This window comes from Notolepis coatsorum (assembly GCF_963971535.1).
Source record: "Notolepis coatsorum genome assembly, chromosome: 2".
Taxonomy (NCBI): domain Eukaryota; kingdom Metazoa; phylum Chordata; class Actinopteri; order Aulopiformes; family Paralepididae; genus Notolepis; species Notolepis coatsorum.
The window spans coordinates 191,557,964-191,580,633 of NC_140166.1; the positions used below are offsets into that span (position 1 = coordinate 191,557,964).

At 43.1% G+C, this 22,670-nt stretch overlaps 1 protein-coding gene across 3 annotated transcripts in view; it reads right to left on the reverse strand.

The window, feature by feature from the left end:
• Window positions 1–2,265: 2,265 nt before the first annotated feature.
• gatad2ab (GATA zinc finger domain containing 2Ab) overlaps window positions 2,266–22,670 on the reverse strand; it is a 96,859-nt gene continuing 76,454 nt past the window's right edge. For 2 of the 3 annotated variants that reach the window (XM_084307251.1, XM_084307249.1), the window contains 8 exons: window positions 21,085–21,216; window positions 18,354–18,425; window positions 17,170–17,286; window positions 14,772–14,969; window positions 8,905–9,190; window positions 8,107–8,555; window positions 7,763–8,003; window positions 2,266–6,702 (listed from right to left, as the gene is read on the reverse strand). In XM_084307251.1, coding sequence (XP_084163377.1) covers window positions 6,569–6,702; window positions 7,763–8,003; window positions 8,107–8,555; window positions 8,905–9,190; window positions 14,772–14,969; window positions 17,170–17,286; window positions 18,354–18,425; window positions 21,085–21,216 — 1,629 coding nt within the window. In that variant the 3' untranslated portion in view covers window positions 2,266–6,568. The remainder of the gene's footprint in view (window positions 6,703–7,762; window positions 8,004–8,106; window positions 8,556–8,904; window positions 9,191–14,771; window positions 14,970–17,169; window positions 17,287–18,353; window positions 18,426–21,084; window positions 21,217–22,670) is intronic. The other variant, XM_084307250.1, reaches the window with a different exon arrangement.

The following is a 22,670-nucleotide window of genomic DNA, read 5'->3' on the forward strand; positions in this document are numbered from 1 at the left end:
ATGACATACCAGATTTGCAAATACAGTACTGTTTGTGATACAGAAGGAGTCAGGAAAAGGGAGTATATACATTTGACGTAGAAACTGTACATTGGAGGAGGTTGGGTGGGGGGGGTTGGGTACACTGGGATATTGACAACCATACTGGGTAATCTACATTGGAGGTGGTTGGGGGGGGCACACTGTATATACAAGCAAAACTGTACATTGAGGGGGGGGGGGGGGGGGGAGACACTGTACAAACATACAAAATTGTACATTGGACTATTGACAAAACCATACTAGGTAAATGACTGTACATTGGAGGGGGTTGGGTTAGGATATTTACAGGGGCCAGTGTTGAATTGCAGTCTCCCGTAGGTGTCCCTTGAGAGAGGTTTTGAAAGTGGGTAGTGATCCACATTCCTTTACAGCTTTGGGTAGGGCGTTCCACATTGATGTGGCATAATTGCGAAACGTGTTTAGTCCCTTATTTGAGCCGAATCTGGGTTTAACATGATTTGTGGAGCTCCCTCTGGTGTTGTGATCGTGGTATTCACTGACCTTTGGGAAGTATTTTGACATGTACATGGGTACCTTGGTCGTGTAGTGTATCTTGTAGACCAGGCCCATTGCAAGTTGCTGTACTCTGTCGTCTACTCTAAGCCATCCTAGGTTGTCAAAGTGGGCAGGGGTGAGGTGGGTTCTAGGAGTAAGGTCAAGCAGTAGTCTGACCAGTTTGTTTTGAGATGTTTGTAATTTAGTTTTTAGCGCCTTTGAGGTGCTTTGGTACCATGAGGTGCAAGCATAGTCGTAGTACCCCTGAATGAGTGCTCCTGCCAGAGTCTTCAGGGTATTCTTGTTTACCAGAGAGGAGATCCGGTACAAGAATCGAGTTCGTTGGTTGACTTTTTTTATTACATTGGATGCCATTTTGTCACAGGAGAGATTAGCCTCTAGGATGGAACCCAGGTAGGTAATTTCATCTTTCCTTGTGACAATATTGTCACCCACTGTAACTGAGAAGCCGTCGGTCTTGCTGAGTTTGTTATTTGAACCGAAGAGAATGGACTCTGTTTTGCCCATGTGTAATGATAGTTTGTTATCAGCGAGCCATATGCAGATTCTGCCTAGTTCCGAGCTGAGGGTTTTTTCAACCTGTAACTTGTTCTTGTCAGAGACCAGCAGGGCTGAGTCGTCCGCAAACAGGAACAAGTTGCAGTCACAAGCTGACGACATGTCATTTGCATAAATTAGGAACAGTAGCGGTCCTAGTATGCTTCCTTGTGGAACACCACAGCTCACTGTGAGGGGGGGGGATAGGGTACCGTTTACCTCCACCATCTGTTCCCTCCCCTCAAGGTAGGATTGCATCCAGCTCACTGATAGACTATCAAAACCAATTGCTTTTAGCTTGTCAATCAGAATGGAGTGATTGACCGTGTCAAAGGCCTTTTGTAGGTCCAGCATGACCATGCCGCAGTATTTGCCTGCGTCCACCTCTTGTTTGATGTGGTCATTCAAATAGAGAAATGGGATTTCCTCGATGCATCGAGCGCCACTTCCGGTTTGGCTTGGAGTGTAACTCGCCGGACATCCACCAGGCGGCGGTATTGAGGCGTTGCAATATCAGACAGGGTCCAGCTGCAGTCCCGGAGGGAGGCTGGATGAATTATGAATGCCATGGTGAAAAAATGAAATATTGATCCCAAAAACATGTTTATTCGTTGTTGGCGTTCAACGCATGGCGGGCAATAACAAATGATCACGTTGTCGGCGTGCAATGTGTTAAAAAACATGTGTAATGGCTTGTTTAGAATGCATTTGTGTGCCATTTGATCTAATGTACATGGTTCAGTATAGGCCGACAAGCCTGTATAAACGATATGCACTACAGGGCGGTTGGGTAGTGTGGAGGTAAAAGCACTCTCCTACCACCACAGGGACCTGGGTTCAATTCCCGGTAGTAGTACCACCTTGGTCAGACGTTCCAACGAACACACAATTGTCAGTGTTCGCGGGTGGGAAGCCGTTGGGGAATGAGTCCTGGTAGTTGCATTAGCGACTCCTACTGGTCGTCAGGGAGCCTGTTCAGCAGGGAGGGGATCAGGATGGCGACTCCACATGTATTGAGTAGTAGTATGTGGTAGTTACACCCTCCCCAGACCGACATAGCGCAACGACCAGGACTTGACACACACAAGGAAGTGGCATAATAGCTAAATTGGGGTGAAAAAGGCAAAATAAAAATATATGCACTACAAATGCACATGGTAAAGGCATAAAAGAGGGGTTAAAATTAGTTTTATTATTACTTGATAAGAGCAGGAAAAAAACAACAAATTTCTCGTACATTTCTTCTTTAGGGTTGCATTGCATTCAACAGTGCTAGCACCCCATGGAAACGGAATGGTGTTCTTGTTGTCAAACAGCAGCAGCAGGCAGTAGTTTGGACAGCACAGGGTTACATTCAGCAGGGCACAACATTGTGGGCACATTACTGCAGCCACGCAGGGCATAGGTTGGTATTTGAGGCCCGTCTGGAAAATACAGGTGACCTGATACTCCCAAAATGTCACTTTCCAGATAGAAATAAATCTACTAGAACAGGTACAATTCATATCGACAGTGTATACTGTATTCTCATATTTCTATCTGCAAAGTACAATTGCCCCACTATCCTGAATGCAACCCAAATGTGTATAAAGATACTCACCAGGACTTGGAACGATGATGGCTGACTAAACCTCTAATGGCACCCCATTACCTACAACATAGTGCAGTGCACCATCCACTGCCAGTACAGACCTGAATGCCACTCGGCAGGCTCTGGTCTAAAGGAGAGCACTATGGACCATCAGCCATCATCTCAACTCTGTGAAACAGCATCTATTATAGAGTGGCTGAGGCAATACAGGAATAGGCTCCAAATCAATAAGCCACTGCCAATTGCATCTGTGAGAATGCAAAACCGGCAATGTCCCTATGTTAGTCTGACTTTGTGAAGTTTGGGCTATATGACACATACTGCTTGCAAAACATCAGATGTTTGAGAAAGAAAAGTTAAAAGAAATTAAATTAAAAAAAGAATGATGCAAGAACTGAGGTTACCATTTAAATGCATGTTTTATTAGCTTCCAAAACAGCCTTCTTTCATTACTACTATGCCACTGAATTAACCCATCTCAAACCCTGCCCTCTTTTCTTGATCCTCCAATCACAACTGTTGATTAGAAGCAACAGCTGTGATCGGAGGATCAAGGAAAAGAGGGCCAGGTTCAAGGTAAGTCAACTGCTGTGTGTGCAAAGTCACTGCAGAGTGAAAGTAGTTGGCTTATACCGGCGGGACCCCCTGTTCGCCTTATTCACCTCGCTGCTTTCTTTGTTTTCCTAGATCACCATGAACACATTTCAATGAGCTGATGACCAATTCACATGCATTTCAAAACACAAGAGTCGGGTAATCATCAGCTTGTGATTCCGATAGTGGATTCTGCCTGCTGCTTTGACCATTTTGGTTCTTGAAGTGGCATTTTTATAACTTAAGTTTTAACATCGAAGTGAACGGGCACTTCCACATCTTGATCAACATGGTGGCGAAGGGAATAAGGCGAATGACAACAGAACTCCTCTTCAAAAGAAGGAACCTCTTTGAGCACGGATACCACCTTTTCACTGTCGATACAGAGTCACGATGGCTCCAAATCCATTACTTAATAATAATAACGTTAAGATTTAAATAATTATGTTTGGAGTCAACTGGACATAAATGTGTCTCCCCATGACATGTAAAGTTTACGTGCCAAAATATGCATTCAGTTAAGTTATAAACAGCTCTTGGTTATTAAGAGTTTAGAACTGGGGGGAAATTCTGGGATTCCTTGTTTTTGGCCTGGTATCCAATACCGGTATCTGTGCCTCCCTGTCGGTCGAGCATAGAGCCTGCCGCTGCTTCATACAGCACTTGCTGCACTTCCTTTCACCACTAGCTTATCCTGTGCTGCCGCAACCGTATCAAAATGCACCACAGCTTTACATGAAAAGGCGTAGATGAGAGCATTTCAAGGATCGGACCAAAATAATTAAAACACGTCAATGTGAAAGAAAGACAAATAAAATCATGTTGTGTTGCTATATGGGAGGGGGGGTTTGCATAACTACATTCTGAAAGCCGTCCAGCTTCTCTTAGACCAATTTAAGGATGCCTCGGAGCTACTGGACACCAAAAAATAAAACAAATAAAAATAAAAAAGATCTAAAGTGGGAGATCCATTCAAACTTGGGGCATAAAAAGCGTATATCTTAACTAATGTGACCCTATAAATATACCCAGAGACAGTTTCTCTATAGAAGAAGAAATAATGCACCACAACCTAATGACTAAAAAGCAAAAACAATGTCATTAAATATGACACTTCTTCAAGCCCCTCTTCTCAGCACGTATTCATCTTTAGATCCAGAGAGGGTTCAAATAAACTACAAACCTTCTAGCAGAAGGGATTACATTTGGGCTCCACCAGTTCTTTGGAAGTTTTTTTTCTCTCTTTACAATATTCAAGAACAGTCCTCCAAACAAATGTTCCGTGTTTCTTTTTTATTTTATTTTATACAATAGTGAGTGAAACCATAATCAGTTTTTTCCTCTTCATCTTAGAAAAAAAAAAGTTTAAAATTACGGTAGGCTAAAACACGGAACCCAGCAGATGTAAAACCACCTCAACAGTAACATTAGCCTCTAAATCCAGGCCACTTCCAAAACATCAGGGAGCACAATATCTTGACACAGTATATGACTTACAGGAAAAAAGACAAAACATTCAGCCATACAAAATAACCCGACACACCACACCCACTTCTCTGCTATACACACACACTATAGGTTAAAGGGGAATGTCGACCATTTTAAGAATTCACACATGTTCTCCCTGTGCCCCAGGATAGCTCCGTCAGTATGTGTGAATACACGCCACTCTCTCCAAATTATGTATTTGGGATGTAAAATCTGGGGCTGATCGATTATTATAAAAGTGCTGAGGGGAAGTGAATCGAAGATGACAACCTGTCTTGTCTGCAGAATGTGCAGATAGGAAACCGCAATGAAAGGGGACAACACACTTTGTTTAAGTGTTGCAACCACTAAAACAGTTAGTCAATATTGTAAAGGGAAGCTTTCAGTGTCCCCTACGTATGCACCGTGTGTCGAGACTGCTCACACCATGACACATTATGTAGATGGAATCACACACCCAATCATATAATTAGTTCATTTAAAATCCAGCAACGGTCAAATTGGAGTACGAGTGTTCGAACAGGAGAAACACTATATCAGTCTTCTCAAGACTGTATTTATTGTGAATTGAGCGAATAATACTGTAACAACAATAATCATTTATAGTATTATCATGCGTTTTGCTTTACAATATGGTGCAATGCCACAGCTCATTGGCCATGGTTGTCATTAATGATAATCTTCTACTGCTGGATTACAATCACCCATTTGCGACCAAGATGCCCTGCAATCGGATACTATGAGCACTACATTTGATATTCCCTTTGATATTTTATATATAAAAATATAGTGAAATGATTTCAATGTCTATTAGTACTTTTTAAACATTTTAGCATATTAATAACAATACCGTGATTAATACCAAAAATGTTATCATTTTGTTCACTATAATCGTGATATGAAATTTTCATACCATTTCAGCTCTACTACAATATAAAACCACATTTGGGTGCAAAAGCTCCCAAGATTTCACAAGATCTCTTAACTTTAGGAGAGTTGTGCAGTTTCACAAATACTGACCAAACCTGTCCTGGGGCACAGGAAGAACATAATGTTAATTATTAAAATGGGTGGCATTACCCTTTAAAAGAGATGAGGCCGTCCGTGTGCAGATAGAGAATATTTTTTACAGTCTTTTTTATTATTATTATATTCATTTTTGCAAAGCTGAAGCAGTTTGTGTTTTTTTTAATTATTTTTTTTAATGTATTTTGTGGATGGTCCTCGAAGCTCAACCACAATCCCTGCCACAGTTCAGTCCTGCTGCCACATTTGGGCCTGAGTCCAACTGTCCCGGACTAGACGAGCGTAGAAGTAAGATGAATCATTCACAGTGTGTGATGGCAACTGTCTCCCCTGCCTGAACCAGAGACAGCGGAGGACTCTGTGACAAGTCCCCTCTCGGTGCAAAAGTAAAGTTCAACTGACATACCGGGAGTAGAGGTGGGGGGTGAGGTTAGGGCGACGCTAGAAGAGTTTAAGACCTGTATGTCCGTGTCAGCCCAGCCAGCCCTGGTTAGCCACAATCCTTAGGACATAATCCTTGTATCCCAGAGGCCCCCCGTTGCCCCAGCACAACTGCATGCTGGGATGAAGAGCTCAGGGCAGGAGAGGAAGAAGGCAGCGGAGGGAGAAGTGGAGAGACTTTTTTTCTTCTTTCTTTTTCCTGTTTTTCTTTTAATTTAAACAGTAGATTCTCTTCTGCACCGATTTCACAGGAGGCCAAGTCCGTCGTTAGGTTAATAATGAGAAATTACTACTTTTGATATTATCAATAATGAGCGGGTGGTTGGTTATGTATTATTTCCATGTATTGGCTGTCTGGGAGATGGAGCGGGAGGGAATCATGTCCAGAAGGTACTCTCTCTGGCGCTCTACAGCGGAGCTGGTCTTATGAGCCGTCAAGCTGGGGTTCACGTAGGCCATGGTCACACCTGCACCAACACAAATAAAAACAGTGGTGAATACAATAACTTCAAAGAATTCAACGATTTGCGTTTGCACACAGTAATTCAGATACGAACAGAACTGCTTAAGGTCTTAAAGAGGAGATATGGCGTTTCATGTGAATAGTCATTTCCACATCACGAAAATCTCCCTTGTACGTTGAGTATCCAGAATATCGTGAATATTACTGTGGAAAGGAGACTTAGCCGAGATCAGGAGTCAGATAATCATGAGTTTATGATTCCTAGTGTGTATTCTTCCTGTCATGTTTTGACTATTTTGGTTCCTCACGCTGCATTAAACTTGACAAATATGGCGGCGAAGTGAATAGCCAGGACTCAACAGTGAGCGCTTCACTAGCATTCGACTTTGTTTTGTTTTTGCCCTCCGCTCCAGCTCCAATAGTGAGGCATGGGAGGGGCTGAACCCGATAGGCTTTCTGTACATTCAATGATTTTAAGTAGCCAAACGTTACACTATAAAAACGAACTGGATAGTTGATAATAAATATTTCACTTCATTAGTAGAAGTATTGTAAAATATTCTCTCTCTCTCTCTCTCTCTCTTGCGAGTGTGAGACAACGTTTCCAGTACATTCTTTGGTCCGGATGCATTAACAGGGGTGAAACAGTGTGACAGCAAGTGCGTGGGAGGACTGAATCCCACCAAATGATTGCCTCATCAACAACCAAGACACAACGCAGAAGACTTCATGGAAGACCAGATGGAGGCTGATAAAGGCCAAACACACCGTTTTCTAACAACCCTGAAGACAGTGGGAGAACTGGGAAAAAGTAATCACCCTGAAGACAGTGTGAGAACTGGGAAAAGGTAATCACCCTGAAGACAGTGGGAGAACTGGGAAAAGGTAATCACCCTGAAGACAGTGGGATAACTGGGAAAAGGTAATCACCCTGAAGGCAGTGGGATAACTGGGAAAAGGAAACCACCCTGAAGACTGGGAGAAAGCGACAGACAGGCCGAGAGCAAAGGGACGAGGAGAGCCGGTGGAGAGTGTTCTCAGGCCTGGCCTGGTTGTTTATCTACCTGTGTTCCCGCCGCTCTGCTTCCTCCAAGCAGCCATGTTGGCCTGGTTACTGCTGCTGCTGCCAGTGGCGCTGACCTTTGCCCCCTGCTGCAGCGGACGCGCTGCGGCATGCTTACCTGGCCTGTTAACCAGCGCAGCCGCCGTCACCGCACTCTGCAGCTGGGAGGCGGAGGAGTAGGCGTGGGCCATGCCACGGGAGCTCACTGCAGACTGGATGCTTCGCGAAAGCTGACCAGGACTCTAAAGAGGTGGGGGGTGGATGACAATATATTTGTTCATAGTGGTCTTGGCTTGATACAAAAACATTGAATACTGTGGTATGCACCATGATGTAAGTGCTGACCTGCTTAATGATGTGGTGGCGAGACACAGGTGTCCCTCTGTGTTGCTGCTGCTGCTGCTGCTGTTGCTGTTGCTGCTGCATGGCAGCCCTGACCTGCTTGTACTGCTGGGCTACCAGCACATGCTGCTCACTCTTGGACAGCGAGGAAGAGGAGGTCGTTTTGGAGACAGGGGAGGCGGAGGAGGAGGAAGCAGAGGCAGCAACCTGCTGGAGGATACGCTGCTCGATCTCCTGCTCCTGTTGGAGAGCCTTAACGAATGCCGCCTTCAGCCGATTAGTGTGCTCGGCCTTCAGGGCCTTTTTCTGATTGGACGACATGCACTGGTCACAAAGGATGGTCCCAGCCTTCTCAAGGCGCCAGCGGGATGTGAAGTCTGTTTTGCACTGAACACAGGTGTACGGCTCTTTGGGGATGGAGTTGGCCATCGCTGCAGCTGGTCCAAGCTTACCTGCAGAATAGTTCATGAGACAGAAAGTGGATCAATAGAAGTAGGTTTGTACAGTGGTTCTCCTCGTGGCAAGGACCCCCAAATGTATACGCAATTGACCATGGACACCCATTTGATAATACTACAGATCTGACAATATATTTGTTGCTACATTATGATTTAATCCAGAATTCCATAAGTGTCTATTCTGTAGCTGGAGAGAGGACAGAGGAGAGAGAAGAATTGTCATTCTCATGCATTATCTCATACCAACTTCTGATGAAGAATATATTAGTGAAATTAAGCTATTCCCCATTTTTCTGGGGGCCCCCTAAAGGACCCCCTTACAGCAGCCCAGATATCTACTCACCCCTGCCATGCATCTCCAGCAGGTTCTGCACCACCTCCTCCAGCCCCAATAAGTAGATGAACTCATTATTGGCCGCTGACGGTAGGAAGTTGAACTCGGGGGCAGGTGGTTTAGGTGGAGGGATCTCCAACAACGTCTTCTCCAGCTGTTTACGCAGTGCCAGTTTGGCAGCCGCCTGCCGGCTGGCGGGAGACTCGTTAGCATTGGAGTTGGACGACACCGACGAGCCCTTGATGTTGGTCGGAGAGGCCTGGACATGAAAAACCCCCAAAGATGATTTCTTTTGCTTCATGTTGAGAAAAGATGGGCAGATTGTACGGTGAATGTCAACTTCAGGGAACAATCAACAATGTGTTTTTTTATTTTTTTGATGACATGCAGGATGACTTCAATAACATTTTGAAATCCTAAGCTACACAACTAACTAGGGGTGGAACAGTTCACAAAAATCATGGTTCGGTTCATATTACGGTTTTGGGGTGACGATTTTCGGTTTGGTGGTTCAGCTGGGGGGGGGGGGGGGGGGGTGGAGATAGTATTTGGTAGGGGTGGGAATCACCAGTTTCATCACGATACGATATAGATTCTTTGGACAATGATACGATAATTGCTGATATCACAAAGTCTGCCACAATACGATTAGATTTGATTGAGGTGCCTGCGATCGATACAAGACGATATCATATGCCCATACAAGACGATATCATATGCCCATTTAACACAATCAGTAACATTTATATCAAGTCAAAAAAGGAAACAAAAATATCATTTGACATTTTTATTTTTGAGCTCTTCCAGACAATTAAATGAAAAACAATCTATTGTTTTTAATACAAATAGACCTCCTGTTCACTGTAAAGTGCCACGTTTTTATATATTGAGCTTTAAAATGTTCACATCCTATTAAAGAAACTTGAAATAACTTTTAATAACTTTTTTGGAACAACACACAACCTCCATAAGAGTGTTTGTTTACCAATGATTTTAAGTGTTATTTTATTGAAATATGAGTTTATAGAAATATCAGCGCATCGAGTCGGAAAAAGGCGCATAAATTGAGTGTAGTCTTTTGAAAGAAGAGACCCAGGGCTTTTGATGGGCTTTCGAATATCATAAAACTACACTTCATCTGACTTCTAGTGTGAAGCTTTTTTCCGCAGTTATTTTCAGGATCATATCTCATGGGTAGAACAAACCTGAACATTATTGCCATAAAAGAGCACTACTAAAGTAGTTAGTTTCTTTACATTTCTGTGAACGTCTTGCAATCTGATGAAAACAAAAGAGATGATTGTGGACTTCAGGAGGTCGGGGGTCAAGGACTACAGCCCCCTCAGCATCGACGGGGCACCGGTTGAGAGAGTGAACAGTTTCAAGTACCTCGGAGCCCACATATCCGAGGACTTGACATGGACCACACACATCGACAGTGTTGTGAAGAAGGCACGACAACGCCTCTACTTCCTCAGGCGCCTAAGGAAGTTCCAAGTCAGTCAGAAGATCCTTAAGAACTTCTACTCATGTACAATAGAGAGCATCCTGACTGGCAACATCACCTCCTGGTTTGGGAATAGCACTGCACAAGACCGTAGCAGACTACAAAGAGTGACACGTTCAGCCGAACGCACAATTGGAGGGGGGCTTCCCACCCTCCAGAACATTTACAACAAGCGGTGCAGGGGTAAGGCTAAGAGAATCATCAAAGACTCCAGCCACCCGAACAACTGCCTCTTTGAACTGCTGCGGTCAGGCAAGCGATACCGGAGTCTTAAGGCGAGCACAGAAAGACTCAGAAGAAGCTTCTATCCCCAGGCCATCAGGCTGCTCAACGAACAATAAACACTATGCAACAACCATCAAATGCACACAGCACACACACCCACACACTCACTTTAAACAAACAACACACTGCAGCACCCACTCTCCACACTTTTAGATCACCTAAACACACTTTATATTTATTGGTAAAGGATTTGCACTACAACTCGTACACCTTACTGTAAATTGTACCTAAATTGTACCTCATCCCATTTCTGCTTTGCACTATATAGTATTGTATATTAGTACATTGCATAGTATATTGTATATGTAAGGGATAATGTATAGCTACAAGGTCATTGTCGCAAAATAATTGACAGACAGAGTTTAAAATACCGAGCCGCCTCGGCGAGGTGTTTTAAACGTCAGTGAAGGTCAATTATTTTGCGACAATGATCGAGTATAGCTATACATTATCCCGCTTATTACATGGCTAACTTACTAACAATATACCTAATTCATTTTACATCGACTCGCAACACTGGTTCTGGCTCCGCTCGACGCTCTGCCCCCTGTCATCGCCGGCAGCTTCCCCGGCAGCAGAACACCGGCAGTGTCTAATTGCACTGAAACAGTGTGTGTCAGTGGGCTTGATTGCGAACAGCTGCGCACAGCGGTCATTATTGTCCCACAGCGGTCATTATTGTCTGATAACTGACCTCTGACGCACGCTATTGACCAATCACAAGCAAGCATTTCGGCGAATGTGAAAACGCCATGTAATAATGTATGTTAACTCAGTTACTTCTATTCTGCATCGAACATTGTACATATGTCTATACTGAACACTGTGACCTCTATTTTTACTTCTATTTTACATGCTATACTATTTTATTTCATACTTATCTTGTCTAGCACAGTCTCTGGAGCGTAACAGTAAGAAGCATTTTGTATAAAAGTATTCTGTACTTCTGTATGACAACTATTAAAGAAACTTGAAAAATGGCGGAGAAATTTACATTATAAGAAAGTAACTGTATTTGCAGTAGATTTCATTCACGGTTTTTGCTGCCCTGTCAGTGGCGCCTGGTGGTACTAAATCCAGATTCAACTTTGCCATTGGAAAGGGGAGATTTTGCCCGATCCATAGATGTGTGAATTGGCCATAATAAGGTAATTTATAGGCCTGAAATTCTATATTCATATTTCAAATTGCATGTGTCCGGATGGCAGAATTCAGTACTGTATCTACAAAAAACCCTGTAAATCATCTGCCCTTTATTAATTTGCTTAGATTTTTTGTACATGTGATCTCAAGAAGGTTTTTTTCATGTCTGGTCATTCACCGTCAAAGATAAAAATAATTATAATAAAAAAAATAAAAAAATAGATATTCTCCTTTGGTTCATTACAATTGACTCAAGCCTAGTAACGGACACAATATTTCTGACACTGGGAATACATTCCCTAAGATCCATTGATGTTCCTAGATACCAAGAACATGCAAATGGCCTTGTAGAAGTGAAGCAATCTTCCATTTACTTAGGTTACGTATGTATTTTTAGGCAAAATCTCTGAAAATATGGCTAGGGCTTAACACATTGGGCGCCATGGGTTATATCCATCAATATACCCAGTCTGCCACCGTTGAAAGCCTATGGAGATGTTTACCTTCTTTGCAGGGCTATAACTTTTTAAATTGTATTGCTATATTGACATTACTATGGCCCATTCAACATCGATTATCTATCGTTCATACATTGTTGTGTTAATACCGTCTAGAATATAAGTATGTTTTTAATCTTTTCTGCTGTAATTCCAAATACGAGAGTTATAGGCCCTGACGCATATCGCTGCTGTCGGGACAAAACCTCATAACTCCAAAAACCCAACTTTTCAGCAGATGAAAAAAACGAACACAGATTTGAGGGTGAATAGAGTTAGGCGGTTTAGACAGATGATCGGTTTAATGCTTTCCCATTGTTTAAACTTTGTAAAACCCACACACACATATGGAGGATGATCTACGGAGGTGATTTATATAAAAAAATAAAAATATAAAACAAATGGAGTTATGAGGTTTTGTCCCTACAGCAGCGATATGATAGATTATCGATTGGTGTTTCTTTCCTATACACGCTATATTAAAAAATGTAAATGTATATGATCTGTATACATTATGCTTCATCATGCGTTTATAATTCCTTGATCGTCAGTAACGGCTTATGGTCTATCTATGGTTGATATATTGATCAGATGGTTTGCAGTGAAATGAATAAACAATCGGGCTGAAAATAATGTTACTGTCCTCTTACCGTTCGCCGATGAGACTGGAGGAAAAAGATCCCAATTATTTGACGCCGATCTCCTACATCCATTTCCGGTTTGTATGGCGCAATAAACGCCGAAATCATATCGATGATTAAGTTTAGAAAGCGATCCAAATGCACTATAGTGTTTGTCTGGAGCCACGTAACAAGATATCACTGCCGGAGGGATTTCCTCGACGCACCGATCGGCACTTCCGGTTTTGGCGAGAGTGTAACTCGCCTGATCATCCACCAGGCAGCGGTATTGAGGCGTTGCAATCTCATACAGGGTCCCGCTGGAGTCCGGAGGTTGGCTGGATGAATTATGAATGCCATGGCGAAAAAATGAAATATTGATCCCAAAAACGGCGTAAGTCGTTCTTGGCGTTCAACGCATGGCGGGCAAAAACGGCGTAACTCGTTCTTGGCGTCCAAAGTGTTAAGAGGTTAAGAGCTTTGTTCAACTCCCCTCTGAGCAGATGAGCAGGGTTACAAGGTCAACCTCAAGGGGGCAGTGTAGCATTACTTTCATTTTCACGTGAAGGTAAAAAAAAAGGATCTTGAGTAAGCAATCATGTCTGCATTCATTTGATATCTATATTTTATAGTCATGATTTCTTATACTGTATATAGGTGACAATATTCATGTGTGTGTGTGTGTACACACACTTTTGTGGGTATAGAGGAAGACTGGGGTGGAGAGGGGGGTAGGTCTAGGATTGGGAATGCGGTTATGGTTGTTGCTATGTGATTTTATTTTATACTGTTTTTATGTCTACCTGCCCAGGGACTGCAGATGGAAATGAGCTAATAGCTATATCTGGCGCAATTCATATTTTCTAATTAACTCATTGGGCGCCACCCACTTTCCCCATCTGTACTGCCTGGCGCCAGCGTTATTGACCATTTAGTGATGTTTGCAAGACCCATCGTGTGTTCTGTATTATAGCTATGGAGACAATAGTATGGCTCATTTGACAGGTCGTTTGAACTCAAAACTGTGATTGTTACCGAAAGTAAGTTTCAGGTTTGGTAAAATAGACATGGTATATTATATACCTTACCTTAGCCAGAAGGTACTCCAAGAAGAACAATCCCCAGTGATCCCATCGCGATTACTCATGTATATGTCTATACTCGTGTATACGGGAAATAGGCTTCAGGCAATACAATCTCAAAGCGATCGCTCTGTCTCTGAGGAGGAGCCATTGAGGGAAAAAAAATTAATAAAAATAAATAAGGTTTACAGAACTATTACAGTTCAAAAGGTAGGTGATACTGCCACCTGGTGAGATTTGATTGTCATTGCAATTCCAACGTAGGCAGATGAGCCAGGGAGACCTAGAGAGCTCCGGCTGAGTGTATGGAACGGGGATCAAAGGGGAAAATATCAAAGGATCAAAACCTGAGTATATTCGGGTTTTGGCGCTCAACGGTTGGCGAGATAACCCGACTATACTCTGGGGTATGGCGCCCAATGAGTTAACAAGTGTTTTTTGTACATGGTCCGAATGTGATGTATTAGACTTTGTTTTTTTAGTTTTTATATATAGTGAACTAGACTGTCTCAAGGCAACCTGAACCAGTGTTTTTTTTATTTTTTTTTCATGAACCATTCCATCCCTACAACTAACCAAAGGAATGCTAAATCAAGACAGTGGTATTGACCTATCTCAAGCCCGGCCCTCTTTTATTGATCCTCCAATCACAACTGTTGCTTCCCTCAGACAGACAAACAAAGTTTGTGCTTGATAGGTCAATTCTGAAGGGTTGTACTGGGCTGCCATGTTGCATTCTCACCTGAGGGATGTTGACCATGACGTTGGTGTTGGCCACGTTAGCCACCCTGATCAGTCCCTGCTGGATGATCCTCTGGCCCTGCACCTGGACGTGGGGTACAGAGGCCCTGGGAGCCAGGAGGAGGGGAGGGGGGCCGGAGCCGCCGTGCTGGTGCTGCTGACGCAGACTGGCTATCTGCTGGGGTGTCACTGCGATGGGCTGGTAACCACACACACACCAGGACACAGCCATGAGCAGAGACACAAAAAAGAGGGTGTGGAAAGGAAGACACAGGGAAGGAGAGAAAGAACGCAAGAGAGGAAAAGGACAGAGTAGAGAAATACTTTGTCAACATTCGTAATCAATGACACGTGTACCATTATCAAATGTAGTTAAATCACCTTTCCTTTAATTAAAGCAACTGTGAAAGGAAATCACCTGAAATGGACACCTTTCAAATAAGCAGACAACAAATGGCACAATCCTACGCAGAGTTGGGTGACGTTCTACGGTCAAACATCTCTGCCCAAACATGAAGTAAACTAAAGGTGGTACCTTTACTCATATTATTATATATTAATATATTGAATAAATAATAATATATGTTATTGTTCTGGCAATATCTTTTTGTCTCTTATATAAATAAGAAAAGTTACGATTTAATTTCACTCCAACTGTGCAGCCTTGTGTTCTGTGTCGACAACAAAAGTAGTACCGGTAATCCAAATAATTTTTTGCTTTTGTAATGGCTTATTCAAAAGGTTCTAAAATGTTAGTTTTCCAAAATTGTCTATGAAAAACATTCAAAATAGAATAAAAACGAACAATACTGTTTTCCAAATGAGTGTGTAGTGTTCTGATTTTGTAAACCATTGAAATAATGAGGAGCCAATTTAGACAAATTCTATGGAGCACCATGAATAGAGGATACTGGAGGTTGCTGTTTGACGTTACCACTAGGGATGGGTACCGTTCACATTTGAACCGATACGGTATCGGTACCTGTGAATCGCTACCGGTACCCAACAGTACCTTTTTTCTGTACTTTAGTCTCTAAAAATGTAATCTACCTACGTACCTCAGTCGTAAAAAAAAAAAATCCAAACTTCAAATAACTACACTTTCGACCGTTTTCGGCTTGCCATTGCCCCGACTGCTTTGTTGTTGAATCAAGTCAAATCCTAGGTAAGCGTATATTGTGCGTGTGAACGTTGACATGAAAAGAAAAAAGGATTAAAAAAAAAAAAAAAAAAAAAAAAAGAAAAAAGTGTAAAAAAAATATATATATTTTTTTTTAACGGTATCTCACGTGAATCGATACTCGGTAGTACCGACATGTTTCGGTAAGTACCTTTAAAAGTACAGAATTCGGTACCCATCCCTAGTTACCACTAGGTACTCCTCTATAATAAGGAATGGAAAAACCTGTACCTTGTTGAAGATGGTACTGCATGAAATGAACGAGCAGTATGCAACAAGGCTGTGGCTACATTGATCAGTCAACGAACAGATATTAGTTTATTTTTTTAATTAGAACTTAATCCTGCCTTTGCAGAAACAACAGCTCTGCGGATGGTAGTTCACCGTCTACAAACATTTGTCTATCAAAATGGTCACAAATCACAAATCTGGTGGAGACGGACACAACATCAATCCTGTCAAACAACCAGATACTAGTCATTAAAAATGAATTAAAAACAGACGTAGTCAGTATCAGTAGGGTTGGGTACCTTTCACATTTGAACCGATACCGGTACCTGTGAATCGATACCGGTACCCAACGGTACCTTTTTTTCTGTACTTTAGTCTCTAAAAATGTAATCTACCTACCTCAGTTTTGAAAAGAAAATCCAAACTTCAAATAACCACACTTGCGACCATTTTCAGCTTGCCATTGCCCCGCCTGCTTTGTTCCTTGAATCCTCCCCACTGACCGACATTTCAATCAGTGGAGAACATAGCCGTGGCTCCGTCCCTGACAGCCACCTAGGTGCAGTCCTTGACGACCGGCTGAACTTCCCTGCTCACATCGCCTCAACAAAGAGAACCTGCAGATTCTTCCTGAGCCAGGTGAGAAGGATCTGCGCCTTCCTGACAAAAGAAGCCACCAAACTCCTCCTGCAATCAACGGTCATGTCTGGCATCAACTATTGCAATGCACTGCTAGCTAGCACCAAGACGCTTAAGCCTTCAACTCATATAGAATGCAGCGGCCCGTCTGATCTCTAATCTACCAAAGTCTGGCCACGTCACCCTAACTTCCCATTGCCGCATCAAATCCATTTCAAGGTTCTTGACCTGGCATACCGGGAACGGCTGCCTCCTACCCTGCTTTGGATAAAAATGTCAGCTAAGCTCTGCGTAGGAGTGTGAACAAACAGTGGAATATCATGTGAAAAACAAAGCCCATGACACCAACCTGTGGCCCTCTGACCAGGGGTGGCATGACGATCTGCGAGTTCTGTTTGGACGGGACGTGCTGGCCACCCCGGACTAACGGAGGAGGGATCACTGTGCCTGAGCTACGGCCTGACACCTGGAGACACAAAACATACTTTTTAACAAGCACCTTGAGCGCAAACATCACATTATAAGTCCATTTTGATTGGCATATGTTTTGCATGAGATGAGGAGTGCCAGACTGAAGCCTTGAGATAAAAAGTTGATACATCATCCTAAATAACTCACCTCTACTGTCCTCAACTGGGACTCCAACTTAACATTTAGATAATTGACCCATCTCAAGCCCCACCCTCTTTTTCTGATCCTCCAATCACAACTGTTGGTTCAGTCAGAAGCAACTGTTGTAATTGGAGGGTTGACAAAAGTGGGTGGGCTTGATATACCGGTAGATCAATTAGGTTTGATAACATTGTTCATGCTAGGGCTGACCCCTATTAATCGATTAGTCGACTAATCGGTCGAAAGGGGCCGTAGTCGACTGGCCAACCTCTTAGTCGAATATAATAAAAAAAATAAAATAAAATTTTTTATATTTTTTTTATAATTTTTTTCAAAAGAAAGGAGGCATAGAAGCGTGGCTAACGCTAATGGCACGCATACCAGAGGCTAACTGCCTACGAAAACAGGCACAGCGGCACTGAAAGAGGATTTCACCCATCTAATGAACACACTATACTAGACAAATATCAAGATGTATCCATCAGTGGACCAATTGCATGCTTTTGCAGAGGACAAGAAGCCTTCAGTCGACCATCCAAATCCTTAGTCGGGGACAGCCCTAGTTCATGCAATATGTTCTTCGTCTCAAAGACACACATGATGTACTTCTGCTCACAACATAGTGTATGTTGTAAAATAGTACACTCATTTGAATAGTGGAAAAGGGGTAGGATTAAATAAGTGTATACTTCTTCCTACTCCTTTTCGAACATGTAGATTGAGTTGCGTTTTGCTTTTGTTATTGTTTGTTTGTATTCATTGCATAAAGATTTCAAATCAAATCAAATATATAATATTGAAATTTCTTTATTGGGAATAACCCCTTGAGATGAAACCATCTAGTTTTCAAGGGGGTCCGCAAGAGGAGACCCAGGGCTATAATGAATCTAACAGTTTCTAGATGTAGTAAGTTGTCATTACCTGGAGGGGTCCTTTTCCTGATGTGATGCTACCTCTCACCAGAGGAGGGGGCGTGGCCACAGAGCCTGTCGACTGAAGAGAAGGGAAGATTTTTCGTACAACCACAGTCCAAACAAAGTATTGTTGAGCCACCGAGCAGCTCCACTGGAGCAGATGGGGGTTAAGTTCTCAAAGGCACTTCAATGGTAATTGTTTAGGAAGGGAAGATTTTCCTGCTCATCTGGGATGATGAATGAATAACCCTCTCTACTTCCTCAACAACTACCATTGCCCTTGAGCAAGGCACTTAACCACCAACTAGTCCACTGGAGCTGCTCGGTGGAAAGCAGTTTATGTTCAAGTTTCAAGTTTCTTTAATAGTTGTCATACAGAAGTACAGAATACTTTTGTACAAAATGCTTCTTACTGTTGCGCTCCAGAGACTGTGCATGACAAGATAAGTATGAAATAAAAACATAGTAAAAATTAGAAGAAAAAAAAGAGGTCACAGTGTTCAGTTTAGACATATGTACAATGTTCGTAGACGTAGTTACCATACAATATACAATACTGTGCAGTGTACTAATATACAATACTATATAGTGCAAGGCATAAATGGACAAGGTGCAGTTTAGGTACAATTCACAGTAGGTGTACGAGTTGTAGTGCAAATCCTTTATCAATAAATATAAAGTGTAAGTGTGTTTGTGTGATCTAAAGTGTGGAGAGTGGGTGCTGCAGTGTGTTGTTTGTTTGAGTGAGTGTGTGTGTGCGTGTGGGTGTGTGTGCTGTGTGCATTTGATGGTTGTTGCATAGTGATTATTGTTCGTTTAGCGATTATTGTTCGTTTAGCAGCCTGATGGCCTGGGGATAGAAGCTCCTTCTGAGTCTTTCTGTGCTCGCCATAAGACTCCGGTATCGCTTGCCTGACGGCAGCAGTTCAAAGAGGCAGTTGTTCGGGTGGCTCGAGTCCTTAATAATTCTCTTAGCCTTCCCCTTGCACCGCTTGTTGTAAATGTTCTGGAGGGTGGGAAGCCCCCCTCTAATTGTGCGTTCGGCTGAACGTGTCACTCTTTGTAGTCTGCTACGGTCTTGTGCAGTGCTATTCCCAAACCAGGAGGTGATGTTGCCGGTCAGGATGCTCTCTATTGTACATGAGTAGAAGTTCCTAAGGATCTTCTGACTGACTTGGAACTTCCTTAGGCGCCTGAGGAAGTAGAGGCGTTGTCGTGCCTTCTTCACAACACTGTCAATGTGTGTGGTCCATGTCAAGTCCTCGGATATGTGGGCTCCGAGGTACTTGAAACTGTTCACTCTCTCAACTGGTGCCCCGTCGATGCTGAGGGGGCTGTAGTCCTTGACCCCCGACCTCCTGAAGTCCACAATCATCTCTTTTGTTTTGCTGACGTTCAGGGAGAGGCAGTTCTCCTGACACCACTGTGACAGGTTCTCTACCTCTTCCAGGTAGGCCCTTTCGTCGTTGGCAGAGATCAGGCCCACCACTACTGTGTCATCAGCAAATTTGATGATGGTGTTGTTGTTCCGCTGTGCTACGCAGTCATGTGTGTACAGGGAGTAGAGGAGGGGGCTCAGAACACAGCCCTGGGGGGCCCCTATGTTGAGCGTGATGGATGAGGAGGTGCAGTTGCCGGCTCTTACCACCTGGGGTCTGCCCGTCAGGAAGTCCAGGACCCACTGGCACAGGTCATAGTTCAAGCCCAGGTCCCTGAGCTTGGCTATGAGTTTGGAGGGGACTATGGTATTGAATGCTGAGCTGTAGTCGATGAACAGCATTCTCACATAGTTCCCCTTCCTCTTGTCCAGATGTGATGCTGCTGTGTGCAGCACATGGGCTATGGCGTCCTCCGTGGACCTGTTGGGGCGATATGCAAATTGCAGAGGGTCCAGGTTGATGGGGAGGGAGGAACAGATGTAGCCCTTCACTAGCTTCTCAAAGCACTTCATGGCTATGGAGGTGAGGGCTACAGGGCGGTAGTCGTTGAGGCAAGCGGGCGTAGATTTTTTGGGTACAGGGATGATGGTGGACTTCTTCAGACAGGTGGGGATGACGGCCTGTTCCAAGGACAGGTTGAAGATGTCAGTGAATACCGGGGCCAGTTGGTCGGCACAGACTTTTAGGACGCGGCCGGGGATGCCGTCCGGTCCTGCTGCCTTCCTGATATCCACTTTTTTAAAGATCCGTCTCACCTCATGCTCTGTTACCCTGAACACTGAGTCTCCATCAGCAGACCCCCCCCCCCCCATTGCCGTGGTTTGTAGGCTGGTGTTGTTATTCACAGCCTCAAACCTCGCATAGAAGGAGTTGAGATCATTTGCTAAGGAGATGTCACTGTTCAGTTTGAGGGGGGTTCCTTTGTAGTCTGTCATTGTTCTGAGGCCCTGCCACATGCCTCTAGAGTCAGCCTGTTCAAACTGAAGTTCAACTTTATGTTGAACTTTGTTGAGTGTGTGTGAGCGTATCCGTGTGTATGTGTGAACACTCATGTCAGTGTTACCATTCACATGCTTGAAGGCCGGACGGTCGAAAACGTTTTGTGCGTATTAAAACAAACGATATTCCTTGAGTGCGGTCCCTACCCCTTTTTTATACTTGTGACTTACTATTTTAGGACTACGCACCTGTCTGAGCGCAGTGGTTACCTTCTCTACTACCTCTATTAACATGCTCCCATGGAACAAGTGTTCTCTCTACATGTATATACTGTATGTGTGCGTGTGTAAGTAAGTGTACCTTCGGTACAGTGCTCTCCTTTTGGATCTGGCTCTGTCTTAGTTTTTTCAGCAGCACCAGCTTGGCCTCCTGGAGTCGGAGTTCCTCCTTCAGCTGTTTGATGATGCGTTCCCGCTCGTCAGGACTACTCTTCTACATCCACGACAACAGAGAGAGGAGGCTCAGATAGCAAACAGGACAGAGTACAAATACATAATCTGCAGTAACCCCTGGAGTGAAGCCAGATAGTCCAAATTAATGCCTTTCAAATGAGGTGAGAAGCAGAATATGGAATGGAAAAAGGAAAAACATAAATATCACAATATTCACAAGGACTTTTTTTTTTATGTCAATACACATCTCCGGGGCTTGATATAAGCACTGGCCTGACACAAATGTTTGTCTGTTGTGGTCCGCGGTGCGACAAAGCTGTCATCAGCCCCAGAGTGTAATTAACATCAAGCAACATTTGTCTGGTTTTATATTGGTGGCTTTGAGCACTATAAGGGACAAACAGCTGTGAAATTAGTTTTATATTAGATTGATAATAATTTTTCTATTTCTAATAACTCAATGATGAACAAAGCATTTAACCTCTTAAGCCCTAGCCATATTTTCAGAAGATTCGCCTAAAAGTACATAACCAAGTAAATGGAAGATTGGTCCACTTCTACAAAGTCCATTTTGGTATCTACACTGCAGTAGGGAAATCTATGGACCTCAGGGAATGTATTCCAACTTAAGTGTCAGAAATATTGTGTCTGTTACTATGCTTGAGTAAATTGTAATGAACCACCATCTTTTACGGTGAATAACACCATGCTAACATTGACCAGACGTGAAAGATTACAGAATTTTGCCATCCGGACACATGAAATAAGAATATAAGGCCTATAAATTACCTTATTATGGCCAAGTCATACATCCATGGAGCTCGCCAAATCTCCTCTTTCCAATAGAGTTAAATCTGGATTTAGTATCACCAGGAGCCAGTTACAGGGCAGCAAAGACCGTGAATGAAATCTAATGTAAGTACAGTTACTTTTGTATAATGTCCATATCTCCGCCATTTTTCACCAAATTGAGACTCGTTTTTTTTCTTGATGCTCACAGAAAGGTAAAGAAACAATATACGTTGTATTTTATGGCAACAGCGTTAAGGTTTGTTTGACCCGTGACTCGAGATATAATCACGAAAATAACATAAACAAATATTCAACAGTGGCTGGTGTGAGCTGGGTAGTTTATTTTTATGAAATGTCTACGTCCATCGAAACGTCTCCTCTTTCTTCCCTTTCGTCTACGTCTCCTCTTTCTTAGGACTACAGCGGTTTCATGACGGCGTAATTTCCTCTATATCATCCAGGTTCCGATGCAATGCACGGAGAATTCTATAAACTCATATTTCGCTAATAACACTTAAAACAAACGTAGTGCTGACAATATACACTTTGACTGCTGTTTTGATAGGGTTAGGGTCTTTACTCTTGGCTACATTTGAAAAAGAAATGCAACATTAATACGGATTGTATTAATCTATTTATGACGTGAAATAAATCTCGGCACGATACCGGGCCGGTCGGGGTTATGGACACATTCATTAATAA